At 27.9% G+C, this 15,219-nt stretch overlaps 1 protein-coding gene across 9 annotated transcripts; it reads right to left on the reverse strand.

The window, feature by feature from the left end:
• Window positions 1-1,535: 1,535 nt before the first annotated feature.
• LOC111043167 (alpha-1,3-mannosyl-glycoprotein 4-beta-N-acetylglucosaminyltransferase B-like) lies at window positions 1,536-12,756 on the reverse strand. 9 transcript variants are annotated; one of them, XM_022328050.1, is made up of 10 exons: window positions 12,363-12,756; window positions 9,227-9,294; window positions 8,513-8,617; window positions 4,772-5,104; window positions 4,517-4,650; window positions 4,387-4,433; window positions 3,999-4,309; window positions 3,814-3,938; window positions 2,342-2,449; window positions 1,536-2,260 (listed from the first exon to the last, which is right to left on the reverse strand). In XM_022328050.1, exons 2-10 carry the CDS (start codon window positions 9,279-9,281, stop codon window positions 2,246-2,248), a joined length of 1,233 nt encoding a protein of 410 aa, XP_022183742.1. In that variant the 5' UTR covers window positions 9,282-9,294; window positions 12,363-12,756; the 3' UTR covers window positions 1,536-2,245. The 9 variants fall into 9 exon arrangements, with proteins under 9 accessions (XP_022183742.1, XP_022183744.1, XP_022183741.1 ...); XM_022328052.1 differs by lacking the exon at window positions 12,363-12,756 and adding an exon at window positions 11,684-12,329; XM_022328049.1 differs by lacking the exon at window positions 12,363-12,756 and adding an exon at window positions 11,483-12,329.
• Between the last annotated feature and the right edge of the window lie 2,463 nt (window positions 12,757-15,219).

Raw genomic sequence — 15,219 nt, forward strand, 5'->3', positions numbered from 1 at the left:
TATTATAATTGTTTTGATATTCATCCGATTTTTTTCAGCATATATTTGGATTCGTCTTTGATTTTATAATTTAATGAACGAAGTGAACCCACCTTGCTACTTGCATCATTCAACAATGTAGTATTGATTACAACTTCTGTTGAGTTTTTAAAAGCAAAGACGTATATATGCGTCTATAGCACTCAAAGGGTTGAGTAAATATATTTTGATTAGTGGTCGAATAATTCCTGAAAGTGCTTTACCGTTTTTGTGTGTAACTCGATCACAAATGACAAAATATTTATAGATATTTTACTTAAATATATTGAAGTTAAAACTTAGAACCGAACACAGAACATTGTGCTCATACAACTTTATAAATTAATAATATATGATTATATTAAAAATAAACATCAATGGTACTACTTCGAATTCTATTTATTTGCACTTCGCAGGCGTTTGATCAAATCAAATTTCAAATAATAGCGTCAGTAGGTACGTATCATTTTTATGATTTCCATTCAAAAATGAAGACTAGTCACACTATTTCCATGATATTATCTTGGTGTACTAATATTTATTATATTAGGCTATACTAGAACTAAATTTATAAGTATATTCTAAGCATAATATTTCACGTTAAGATAATAATGATATGTATATCTAAAAATTATATATATTATGAATTTAAAGAATTTCGATAGGTTCTTAACCAAAAATAATGTGATCAACTTTTATTTTCACTATTTGTATAGAAACTCAATAGGTAAATATTAAATAATAAAACATTATACACGTTATACATATTATGCTATAGGTCGTTTTTTTTAATTATCTACAATTTACAAAAAACGGTAAGTGAATGTCGCTCTGCTGTATAATAATAAAGGTTACAAGGGGGTCACTGTATAGATAGTGTTAAATTTTATTTCAATGCTATAAAATCATTATAAACGAAAAACGATTCTGAGCAAAGACTATAGTCAGCCTATAATATTACTTAGTAATTAATAATAATTTAATTTAGTATCATCGATGATATTATTGTGATTAAAGTAATTTTTTACTAATAAGCATTAGTACTACGGTATATTAAATTCATTTTTGGCAAAAAAATTACATTTGAAAAGACAATGTGTGTATAAAATATTTTTTACTATACAATAACATGCACCAAAAATGTTTAGAACCCACGAATAATTTTTAAATTACAACAAAATAACTTAAACCATTATTCTTCCTTATTTAATTATATCTAATTTCCTGAAAATTTGAACATAAAATAAGTATACAAAAATATTGTGTTATTATATATTTTTTTTTTTTTTTGGTTACTTGCGTGCAACTTTGTTTTGAATTGTCGAGCCTTTGCTATAAAATTTAAACATTTTGTAAATCTTCAACTACAAAATAATTTGTACATTTTCAATTTGATAAATTTTATCAAGGATTTAACTTTTTACGCTTATAAAACAAAATCGTGCCTATGTATTTTAATATTTTTTCAACTGCTATTGTAATAATATATCAAGAGCTTTGTGTTAAATTTTCACACTTTTTGACCCAACAAACAAAATTTTATTGGCACTTGGAGAAAAAAAAACTAAAAAAAACTTAAAACCGAAAATATCCACACACAGTTCAATACAAGTCAAAATATTTTTAAATATTGTATTTTATAGAAAATGCTAATAATAAAAGCTTCAGTGATAGTTTCATGTATCTGCGCCCTGCGATCATACCATAGAGTAGTTATACCAAACATTGAATTCAAATTTAACACCATCCATTATAGTGACCCACTTATAACATAATAGAGAATCATCCACCTGTTTTCCTATACATATTAGGTACGTAATTACATATTATACATTGTTATTTGTCATATCATGTTTTTTATCTCAGGTGTCAATGTTTATTTTTAGCATAAATAGATTGGAAATAAATGCAATAAGTATGCAAATTAAGTAGCACGCCATTATTTCTCGTAAATAACAAACATTTCTCTAAAAAAAATTTTTTAATAATATTAACTAGTAATTACATTAACAAAGCTTATAACTTAAATACAAATTAATTAATGTTATAACATGTTCTTAATAAACTATTTCACTCCAGCAATCACAGACGATTCCTAACCATCGTCTTTATATGAGTTATTCTTGATTTTTGCTACAGGTATTACCACCTGTACTTCATCATGGTTCATTATCTTCTAATTAAATTTGTGTAATACAAATTATTTTCTTTTTATAATTTGCTTTTATCAAAAATTTTTAGCCTTTATGACAAAAAGTATACATTTGTTACCTATACATATAAATTGTAGTATATTCATGTAGGTAAAAAATTATAGCTTTACCTTCATACGTTGAATTTTGCCTGCCAAAGATGACCAGTTACCAATATGTTGAAAAACAGTTTGATTTGATTTCACCCATAAATTGTCTTTTAGTTGTCGACAATTTATCTATAATTAAAATTCAATATTAACTAATAAAGTAGCTTAAAAACTGTTATAATAATGATACGTATGAATTTTGTTTTGTATGGTTCGAAAATTAAGAATTTTAAATTAGATTATTTGAAATATAAATATGAATATGAAGGTAAAGGTATATTATTATTATACTTAATATATCTTATTTCTTAGCTACTACAATCTTTGAGTAGCAAGTAATGAAGGTACGGAGTTAATATTATATTGTATATTTTGTATTGATTTTACAATGATGTGTTTTCTTTTTGTCAGTCATTAACACTTTTGTGGTGGTAAATATGCTCCAGTTTCCTACCGCCTCATCTCTTCTGATAGGAAAGTGAATCTAGTTGGCACATTTGAAAACTAAAAAACTTGTACAACGATACAACAAAACGGACCCATCTATGAACTTTTTTAATTTTGATAAAAAAATCAAATATTAATTAATATAAACCATATAGATACGTTTCAACAATTATCTAGAGTTCAATACTTGAAACGTTAGTTATATTATACGTGGCAATCTTGTCTGAGAATACGTAAATTTTTTAATTTTCTGACACAGTTTTTTGGGCCTGTTCATGGATTCGTTTTTGGACCCCTAGGCTTATAAGTTTCTTTAGAGTAGCACACGAATGTATTTATTTTTTACTTACAAAAAATCAAATATCTTTTTCTAGGGTTGTGGCCATTAGTTACAGAAATAAAATTTTGAAAAAATTAGTATAGATTACCAACCCAAAGCATGTGTTGTTCAGGTTTCTTTTTTAATAAAATAATATAATATTTAATTTATTGTTTGTTATTCAAATGTTCATCAAAATGTGATTTGTCTATGTTTCTTTGCTTATAGACTCGAAAACTACTCAACGGATTATGACTAACATTAATTCGGGTTTTTAGAAAGTACATACACCACATCCAAAAGTATACCAAGTGTTTTATATGTCTATATCCAATCCGCTAAAGGCAGTTGGCCCATCTCGGTGGAATTAGTTCACAAGACGGAGTTAACCGATGCCGATTATTTTGTTCGTGAACTGCTAAAAATGAGATATATCGATATAGCACTGCTTTTTTTTATTTTTTGGATTAAGTCAAGTTACACAATTAGTATCAGGCTTGTGCGCAAGAGAGGAGAGGAGTCAAACCTAACCACTGTTGTCTTATAGTGCATGTAGGTATTGACTTGTTAATGAACAGTTATTGGTTTTATTTTAGGTTTTTTGGGTGTATCTATTTTATAAATTATCTGTGAAGAAATTCTGCGCTTAGGCTTAGCTAATATATGATAAATATAAATGTATCATCAATCATAATGCTTTAATGCCTATTATAAATAATTTACTTACTTTATCAATACCACAAGCTTTTGCCTCTACTATTCCGTCCAGCAACCAATCCCCTGGTTGATCGTTATAAAACATAATGAAGTACTGAATTACCCACGGTAGATCCGAACATCTAATTATTTTGCCTAAATAAAAATGTGCATTGTACCACTATCGTGAATTAGTATTTTTTTAAATGATTATACCGATAAAACCAAGTTCCCCAAAGTCTAATAAGAACCACTCTTGTCCGTCAGCTATCATCTGCAAAGCTGTATTTTTCATAATAGTGTGAAACTGTGGTTTCGCGATTATGTCGTCTTCCATTTGAACATAAAACGACCCTTTTGGTTGGCAATACATCATTAAGAAAGCATAATCCAAATTTTGTTTGCTCCTCCAGCTGACCCGATTCATATGATCACCGAGCGTCTTGCGAAGTTTGCTGAAATCTGGATAATATTCCGTGGTCGGACAAATTATGTCCACGAGACCCGAGTTCACTGCTTCTGGTAGCCTGAAGTCAAATAGTGAACAATAATAATATAAATTCTCAATTTGCAATCGGCATCTTAGGTAATGGGAAATAATAACCGATTTTTGATTTCCGCAGTAACTTGTTGCGTGTATTCGTGATCGGTCTGTAACAATTATAACACGTCCGATACAAATATTAATCGATCGGTAACATATTTTATTTTGAGTAATCATAAGTATACATTACTTCGCCAATCATCACTACTATTAACGAATCTTCCCGTTCAGTTTGATTCATGTTGCTTACGATGTTAATTAATGTAGGTATCAAGTAATTTTCTTTTGAGCGACGAACAGTAGGCATTCCATACACCACAGACACTAAAATATTAAAATACATTTTAAACCTATAAAATATTAACAAGGTCTTAGATTATTATTGTAATTTTTCCTGTACACCATTCACAGTCATCCACTGTGTGTATTTAAACAAATAAATTACCTGCTTTTCTGCCACCAGAATGTAATATCACTGGCCTCAAAAACTCCTCATGAGACCACAGTTGGGGTAAAAATGTAAACTTATCAAGGTGTGTCATCGGTGACCTGACCAATTCCACAAGTTTATTAGCAGCCGTTAAGGATTGCAATTGTTTAGAAATGGAAACGTTCATCGACTTAACGATTTCTTCGAGAATCGGGCCGAAAAGCTTGATTTCTTTCTTGGTGTCTTTGTCATTCAGTTCATTTAATCTGGTTAAGCTTTCAATGAGCATTTCCATTTCCTTCATAGAAAACGTTGTCCCCGGACTGTGATCGTATGAATATCTAGTACCTATACCATTCAAGCAATTATGGAAATCAATAATTCGAATGAAAATGCAAAAATACAAAAACAAAAAATTATTGATAAAATACAATAAAATAATATGTTAACATTCAAATAATATCCAAAGTTGTTAACCCTGGCATAGCACGCCCTTTTACGGAACGTATGTTAAAAACTTTTTTTTTTATATCGTAAACTTTTTACAACAAGAAGCTAAATCACAATTTATTATTGTATAGGTTTTTGTATTTTGTACATGGATATCTAAACTATATTATATAGTATACCTAAACATTTTATACCATTACATCGAAAACGTGATCAACACAAAGAAGTACTCAAAAATCTTTTCCCCAATCACCACGCCTACAGATGCCGTCACTCTAAAATAATTTTCTTCTTACCCAACCACCTTTACACAAATAGCATTAATCTCAATGACCCAGCAGCGTTTGACCATACTCAAATGAATCTTCAAATTCAAGCCAATATTCCCATTCATCTATTGTTTATTCAGAAACTATAACTTTACAAGAATAAATTTCGTCACCGATATATATATACCTACCTACTATTACAACTCAACTAACACAAAAGTATGTCCAGCTAAAAAATACAACCACACAAATATTTCTCATTCAAGTTGTTTAACCTAATAAATTAGTAAGATTAACTTCAATATTTACATAACAATTAATAGTTAATATAACCACTGAATGTATAGTCTATTTTTTAATTAAATGATAATATATTATTATATAATACCAAAGAATAATGGTATAAGCATATATTTAAGTATACCGGGTGATTCTTTTATCATTGAACACTCATTATTTCAAAAAGTTTAAATGTTTAAGAAAAACAATTGTTTACTCGGTTTCTGCTAGTCATTAAGAAACAACATTTTTAAGTATTTTACTTTTTTGAATGATCACATCCAGTTTTAATTTCATATTTCAAAGCAGAATGTTTTTCTAAGTAAGTATTTCGAATCACAAAAATTGAATTTAGGGGTAGTAGTTTATGAGTTATAAGTATTTAAAGTTTATATGAATTGAGTGAAGTGGAACGTGGTTATCCCGTAAAATTATGGTCCACTACTCCGCTTATCTTAACTTTGAATAGGTACTTATAAGTTAAAACTCATAAACTATTCACCCTAAATTCGAGTTATGTGTATCGAAACGCCTAGAATAACATTTTGCTTTCTAAGATGAAATTAAATTTAGATGCTGTAATATAAATTATAATATACATTATACATAATCTGTGATCTGAGTCTTCCACCAACATTTGCATGGATGTATCATATTATATGTTATCATGTTGTAAGGTTTGAAATACGTTGGATGTTAAATGTACGATGCATACTTCATGCTTGTACATATGTGTTATAACTTATAATAATCGGTAATAATTAACCAACATTATCTAGTTCATTACTAGGTATTATGAATTATGATACGAATATCAAATCTATTATAACACGTTATACCTATCCACAAAAATCAGTGTAATAGGTATGTGTTGTGTGTAATATTATGATATTACTTATTCACCTATTATATTTGTGCCATTAAATTGCACATTGTCAAATATCGAAATATCGTACCCGGCAGATGACAATTAATTATTTATTTGTTCTGTGTGCAATATAATATATGATGTTTGCTCAGTTAATTATAATTGTGCGCGCCTATACGCTGCACCAGTAACGATGTATACATCACGGGAAAAATATTATTTGGTTATGATAGTATAATTATTAGTTGCCAGTTGGCGTGAAATATTTATTTACGTAACACATAAGCTTATGTGTTTAGCCGAGATAACGAAAATATCAATGAGTTGAATAAATGTAGTTACATAAACTTATTGTATAGTAGGTTACACTAGTATATACTATATAAAATGGTTTATGAATAAATATTGAATAGTTATAACAGCTATTATAAATTTCAAAATGATTGTTATTAATTATTATAGCTATTATCAATTAACATATACAATACAGTGGTGTCAACCATAGAATTTAGTACAATTGACTAGGTATATATATATTATATTATCCGTGGGTGAATGCAGAGGGAATCTAGGGATAATGTTGTTTCCCGCTCAAAACAAATGCATGTTAAATCGCTTAAAGAAATTATAATTTCTAAACTGTCAGTATACTGGCCCATACCAATGTCTGACCTGATATTCCATTTATTTAGCTCGATCATAAGTTATGAAATAATTAACATTTTCTTTAGTTGAAAAATCAACCTGATTTTGTAGTCAGGTTAACCGTTTTAACAGTATCATAGTTGATATCTACTGTTTTCTTTCCGTGTACTAAAAATATAAATAGGTGTAGCTTGGTTTTCTACAGATAATTAGGAAGGTATGATTTATAAATATTGATACCGCGTTTATCGTTATAATAGAATATTGCACAACTCAACTGTGTGCTTAATTAAAACAATTAAAAATGTATGTGTGTGTTATGCGTAAGTTTTATTTTGCTTTGTAGAAATAATAATTTTATGCTGTTTTTGGTTTTTTGGTCACCCACTTTTTTTACTTCAGTTTTTTTTTTTGTGTTCAGTAACTTTTTTGAAAGATCAATATTTATTTTTTTTTATCAAATTATGTGTTCTTATGGTCTCAATTGATTTTATGCCGTTATTTGTTTAATTTAATCGATATAACTATAGGATAAGAAATTGTATGCACAATGCACATTATAAAATATCTAAACATAGAAAAATATTTTATGAGATCACCACAGCCGGCTATATTTTTTATTCCAAAATTTACAACTATTAATCATTTAATGCAACATGGCAAGTAGAATTTAAAGTAAAATTGTATATTGCTTGTTTTATAGAGCTACAAAATCCGAACTTTAGTTATGTATTTGATATACAATTATATTAAGTCTGTTAATAGAATGAAGAACTTCTGATTTACTCAATACCTATGTACTGATACACTGAGTTAAACAGAAATACACTGATCGCGAAATGTTGACCAGAGGTGACAAAACCAGACATGCTCCTGGGTGAAGTATACCATACCATCTACCATGGTAAAATTTCCCATCCAGATCTGATCTTGACTAGAAACAACTTGATTCTATAGAAACTCATAGATTTAAACTTTTTAAACACTTTTTTATACTTTAAAATATAACGCTATACATGCATCGGAGTGCAGTATCTAATAGCTAAAAATTAAGGAATATTAGGTGGTTAATGTTTATGTTGAATACTGAAATCTAAAGAAAAACAGCCGAACCGACAATGAATTCTTCAAGGTCAGGTGATAGTGTAAATTATAGATTATAGAAGGTATGAGTATAAGTAGTTCCTAATTATAATTAATACAGATAATTTTATCACAACATAATATAATGATTGAATAATTCACCTAAAATGGAGATACACATGACCATGAAGCATGACACGCACGTCATAATGATGAACAACCAAAAACAGGACCTAGGCTGTTGAAAATTCCACCTCATCGGAACACCTGAAACAATCGTAAATACATAGCGTACATAAATCACTTAGATCGTGAATCGCAAACAAGGCAATTATAGTACATAATATAAATTAATATGTTATATATAGGTAATTAGTAATTACTAATTATGTACATAAGCAATGGCTTAACGAATCATTTTATCACAGAGATCCACATTTTTGTACCCATCCAAGCACAAAAAATGTTACAATTGTTTAATAGGCGTGGATACCTTTTAAAACTTTTTTTTTTAATAAAGGAATATATTGTCAATTATATTATTCGTTATTATTTTAAATTTAATACAACATTAAAATACAATTTATAACATTCTTTGTAAGCAATAGAACCACAAAATAAAATATAATTGACAATAACAACGTTTTGTCACCATAATATATAGCTATAATTGTATATAAATAGATGTTTCCGGAAAATTTGCCTCGCCTAAAATGTTGCCACTCTAATCAACTGTTTCTTGTGAGAACTCGAAGCTGAGTCATCATCACAATTAAAGTATGGCTAAAAAGCATCTTGCCAAGCGACTGTTTATAATATATTATACGGACGACGCACAGGCAATGATAATTATTTATCGATTATAAAATCACCTACCGATGGCAGGGGTGGCTTGAACGTAGTTCGTGCTGTGTGACACTGACATCTGCATATTGAAAGTGAGTCTGTTGAAAAAATAAATTATCGGGTCCATAGTTCATATTTTCATCCAATGATTCTGATTCATCAATAGATGTAAAATTGACTGTCTAGAAGACCCCAAAGTAACACTTAACGCCCACCAAGTAGGCCCAGCAAAATAATTTCCCAAATAGCCCCCAGTATTCTACAATAAGACGTCCCTAACCGATGGTAATAAGAGCAGCGCATGCAGAGAGTGTAACGTGTGTTTACCTACTCCGTTTTCGTATCAATATTATAATCAAGTCCAGATGGACTAATGTCATGGAAAAGAAATCCGTTATGCTGTACAGTTGGTTAGTCGTGTATCTTGTGGTAATTTATAGGCCACTGTAATTGATATGTTAAATATATATAGTATGATGATTTGAATTCGATGGTTATTCACTGTACACGAAAAACGACTCTGGAGGAAATAGTCATCTGTCAGCCGAGTTTAATATATTAGGTACATAATATTTATAATACCATCAGTAATCTATTTTATTAGGTACTCATAATATTAGATAAGTTAAACTAGGTGCTAATTTTTGCCAAAAACAAATACCATACATATAATAGTATTAAATTTCATGGTATCACGTATGTATTTATTGTTTATAATATGTTCAACTGTATTAATAGGCAATAGCTTAAAATGAACATTTTGAAGATATCATCGTGTATAGAAAATAATAATACAGGTACATACGTAATGGTAAAAATGTCGAGTCCAGACGAATAATAGTTTTTGAATTGTAAAAAAATAGTTAAAATTGTTGTTTTTGGTTGATTGTATAACTTTGGTAAAAATTTGAACGTGAAATTGAATATTGGCCACATTGGCATACACATAATTTTATAATTATTACTCACTTTTAAAAAATAATGAACTAATATCACCATCGATAATACCTCACATTAAATATTACCCGACTATAATCATTCAGAAAATATTTTAATTTTTTTTTTTTTTGTATAATATTACCAATATATCATAATGATTAAAAGGTAACTTTTCCATAAATATTTAACAACTGAACTAACATTGTAAATTTAAAATCTCTAATTTGACATTTTTATTGATTTTGAATAGGCAATCAATATAGATCGCTATTTAAATTTGAATTTGTGTGTTCATTTTATTAATCAAAGGCCATTATAATTATATTTCAACTAAGACAATTGTGATGTCAAAAATTTACAAATATGGATTAATAATAATAGCATCCTGATATCAACCGTTTATAAAAAAAATAGGTCAATATCTAATTTTAATTTTTTAGTTATCATTACTGCAGTAGGAGATTGTTTCTTTTAGTTACCTATCTGTGATTCAACTAAATTACGAACAAAATAATTCAGTTTTGTGATAATTTACTTAAAAACCATATGGGTACTTATCAAAAGATTCTGGTTTTCCACAAAAATATGGGATGAAAAAAGTTACAGAATTCAAAGAACTAACGAAGGTTGCGAATTGTTTCACGCCAAATATAAACAATATTTGGATACATCATGTCTTAATATTTACATATTATTATGTACGTAAAAAAATGCATACAAAATCTACAGTATTAATAAGAAATTGCAGTCTTGCAATCAAATGCGGATGTACCAGGAAAAAAAATAATATAAAAACTACCATTTGAAAATCAAGCTTTTTGAGTGATGAAAATGAATTTGCTTTTATTAAGAAAAATTAGATTATAATCAAAATACTCGTACAATTATATACCAAAATATGATTTAATTTTATAGCTGTTCAATAGCTCTTAGTTAACACGAAATAAATAAATTTAAGTCGTTAGGTACCTAGTTATTTATGTCTTATTGGCGTTTTTATTTCTTTTTTAAATTTATGTATCTAATATGACCATATATTATGAATACTATATTTTATAACCGCAACAATTATAACAGCAGAATTTATGTTATTTATTAATAGTTTAGTTATACTTAGGGTTCAAAAAAAATATCTATCACAGTGGGATTTTCAAATAAAAAATGCAATGTAACCCTGAGTTGCTACTTGAAAAGTTAACACGGTTTATTTAGAATAGTATTTCTAAAATTACAACTAAAAATCCGGGTCATAATAAAATTTGAGTTAATTTGACCATAATTAATAACAGATCTTACTACAAATACAACAAAATTATTTTATAACATGTGAAGTAACTTTTTACTTACAATATTAATAATGTCAAACTTTACTGGTTTAGTAAAAAATTCTTAATTGTCATAGCTGGAGTTCAAATTAATTAGACCACAATTAAAAAAAGAACTTACTTAAATGAAAATAATATAATATTATAAAGCATGTAACCTTTCTTAACCGATAAAATTATTAAAATGTACTTGAAATCGGTTGGTTTAGTTGAAAAATCTTACTAGGTATAGCTGAATACTGAATAGTGAATACTTAATTCTGTTAAATGTAAAGATTATTTTTGAATAAAACAATTTAGATATACTTCGATATAAAAAGAAAATGCAAATTTGCATAATATCATAATTAAATTATTTTAGTTTGAACTCTAGTAGGCTCGATGTACTAGGTACACAAGCTTGACTGTAAGCACAATCGACATATGAGTATTTATGACTATGTACGAGCACTGAGTACATTGACACAATAATGATACCATCGACAATCATTAGTACGTTTACCGATAAGACAACACATTTCCCAGCATCGTAATGAAAAAATACAAAAGCAAATACAAAAGTTACGATAAAATAAATAATGGATATTCATATTGGATATATATTATGTCCTAAAATTATCAACTAAAAGATAACTTAATTCATTCACGGCTAAAATTATTTTTATATATTTATTTTATTTTATTTTATCAAGATATTTTGTTTGTTAATATGTACGAAATATGACCTATCAAAAATACTTTGCGACCCAATATAGGTTTGAAAAAGCTGGTTCAGAAGACTTAACCATCATAAATTCTCTTCTCCAACTATTCTTGAGCGTGTCATTAAAGTTCAGCATACAGATCATTGAATTTAAACTTACTGTGTATATTTTTTATGTTCGATAAAAAACTATAAATACCTTAATAAAATTATAAGACTTTTGTTGTATGTGTTTTAAATGAAGGAACAATTTCACTTTAGATACCACTCATTTTTCATAATTTTTTTTGAAACATGTATTTCGATGAGTTAAGTAGAACTATAGTCCAAGAAAAATTTTTTGCAAAAAATCATTATTTTAGTATAAGTAATATCCTTCGAAAGTTTGCGACGCACAACGTTTGGGTTACCACCGTTCATCGCTCCTTTAACGAATTTTGATTTTTTTATAAGATTCTACGTATTTTAATGAGTCAAGAACAGCACATAATAATATAGTTTATATTAATAAAGTATGACAAGTCAATAGTAGTCTCTCGCTACGCCTACCAGTTCCGATCGTCATACTCTAAGTCGTAACACTGCTAGAAACACAAGTAGTGGCTCCCTTAGACTGCCGACTCCGGCCCTCCCATGTCTATAATCAACTGAGAAAGTGTATAAATTCATTATCAAATAATTCATTGAGGTTTTCATCGAACATTCTACGTAACTTCTACGTAGCAGCTTTTCTGAGTTCACATGGTGTGTATTCTCGCTCTGCGTCAAAATAAATAAATATTTCGATTGGCCTCGTTTGAAGTACTACTCACTAGTATTTATCGTTGATACAACTAGAACAATATACGTAGAACACTTAAAGATGAAGTACCTACTTATATCTAGATACGTAAAAATGGAGTAAAATATTATGATTTTGTGTTATATAAGTATACAAATAACAACTAGATACGTCATGCCAACAGCGAGCTGGATTCTGCGTATTGTCTAAAATATGTAAAATGGCGTGTAATGTCGTATTATTAAAATCGTTCCGCTTTTGTATAAAAATGGATTGGAAAGAATATTCCATAGTAAGTTTTGGGTTAAATTTTCAATTATAAATCAACAATAAAATACACAGAACATTTTATGTAATTATAATAATAATTTCAAGCTGGCTAAATACAAAAAATAAATGCATAAAAATGTACCACCCCCAAAAATTTTACAAGGGAGGACCATCGAAAGATTTAAAGTCAGATGTATTATCATAAAATATAATTCACCAAGTTTTCAAAAAAAGTATTTACCTACATAACATACTTTTAAGTTTTAACCACTTATATAATGACTAAATATGGACTGTAATTAGCATTATCCGAGATGGTCAAATATGAAACTTAACAATAAAATATGAATACACTTTACAAAATATCTTATTAAATAAGTACAGATTACAAAATGTCTTATACCCTTATGCCCTGAGAATTTATGCCTATTTCGCGATGATATCATTGGATTTGGAGTTGAATATGTGCTCGTGTCACGTAGGTACAACATTTGAATTAGAAATAAGATAAAGGATTTATTTTTATTTATTCATTTTGAATTAATATTATATGAGTTTGAAGATTAAAACACTTTTTTGTAATATTTTTTTTATTAATTATACCAATTCGAATTCAATATTCATAATTAAGACAATTCAACGTCTGTTGGGTCAGCTAGAAAAAATAGTTAGCTAAAACAATATAGGTACCCAAAATCAACGATATTAAAAACATTTTCCCAGACCCACCGGGAACCTCTAAGAAAAAATATTCACCAGTTCCATCGTTCACTACTTTCATTAGCGTATCGTAGGCATATTTTTGTTTTTCATTTAAAAGGGGAACGTTTCTTAGAACAGTTGATTGTACATTACTACATTATAATAATATATAAGAATTCAATTTTTAATTTTTTTTTAATTTTCCGCGTAACTTTCTAAATTTTTTCTTACATAAGAACCTTCTCCTGACAATAACAAATACAAGAAAAAAAGAATTAGCTAAATCGGTCCAGTCGTTCGTGATGCCTTGACCAAGGGAAATAAGGATTCATTTTTATATTCAAAGATTATTAATGGATATACGGCAGTCTTCACTCTTCTCTATTAATAATAATAATATTATTGCCCCTTATTTTTCTATATTTATTCTTTATAAATTATTATTTTTGATTTAAACGGTTCTTAACTAAATAATAAGTAAGAAGTCATAAAGTGGCGTAATATCAGTTTTCGTTAGATTAGGGTAACCACTCACGAATTTTCAAATAAATACAACACTATAATAATTCGTTTTTATATTTTATGTTTGAATTAACTTTGGACTATATAATATGATGCGTTAATATTAGTATTTATCTCAATTATGTTCAAATATATTATAGGATATATTCAAAACATCTTTGCAGTTCTTATGTAAAAATCTTTAATTCAAATATAAAATAATTTTATAATGCCTACTTTAAATGTCTGGAAGGGGCAAATATTCCTTTAAGACGACAATGACAAATATGTAATCACATAATGTTTTACTTGCCTTGCTTATTGAATATTATAATCGACAAATCCGAGGTTCATTAAACATTTAATTAAATATATTTTACATAAAAATTACAGAGTTGAAACTTGAAAGCGCTTTATGTTAACTATAATTAACTACATTTTGTCCTGCAATCGATTATTATTTCATTTAAAAACCAATCTGTAATTATAATACAATATTGTTCACTTTTAGTATTTCTTTATGTATATTCATTTGTAATATTCATTATAATCGTATGTGTTGAATATAGGTTTGTTTTTTTTTTTTTGTCATTACCAAGCTGCAAATGAGATTATTTTAAAAGCAGGAGAAGTAGAAAAAAAATTAAAATTTTGTTTATCTTGTTATTTGTTCAAATATAACACCAATGTCTGATTATCTGAGAATGTCATTTATCCAGACAGTGGATAAAATATTCAATATTTACAATAAATTTCTTGTTTTATATTATAAATTTATAATCAATGAAAGTGCAGTTGCGCA

The sequence above is a fragment of the Myzus persicae genome, unplaced genomic scaffold (genome assembly GCF_001856785.1).
Source record: "Myzus persicae strain clone G006 unplaced genomic scaffold, MPER_G0061.0, whole genome shotgun sequence".
In the NCBI taxonomy this organism is placed as follows: domain Eukaryota; kingdom Metazoa; phylum Arthropoda; class Insecta; order Hemiptera; family Aphididae; genus Myzus; species Myzus persicae.

Bases quoted from the DNA above. Each gene is read 5' to 3' on its own strand.
- LOC111043167 (XM_022328048.1), bottom strand. From the start codon at position 9,323: ATGGACCCGATAATTTATTTTTTCAACAGACTCACTTTCAATATGCAG. The intron at 4,434-4,516 runs GTAATGTATACT...TAATTGTTACAG, and splicing joins TAGTAGTGATGATTGGCGAA to ACCGATCACGAATACACGCA. The intron at 2,450-3,813 runs GTAAGTAAATTA...TTTTAATTATAG, and splicing joins AAGCTTGTGGTATTGATAAA to ATAAATTGTCGACAACTAAA.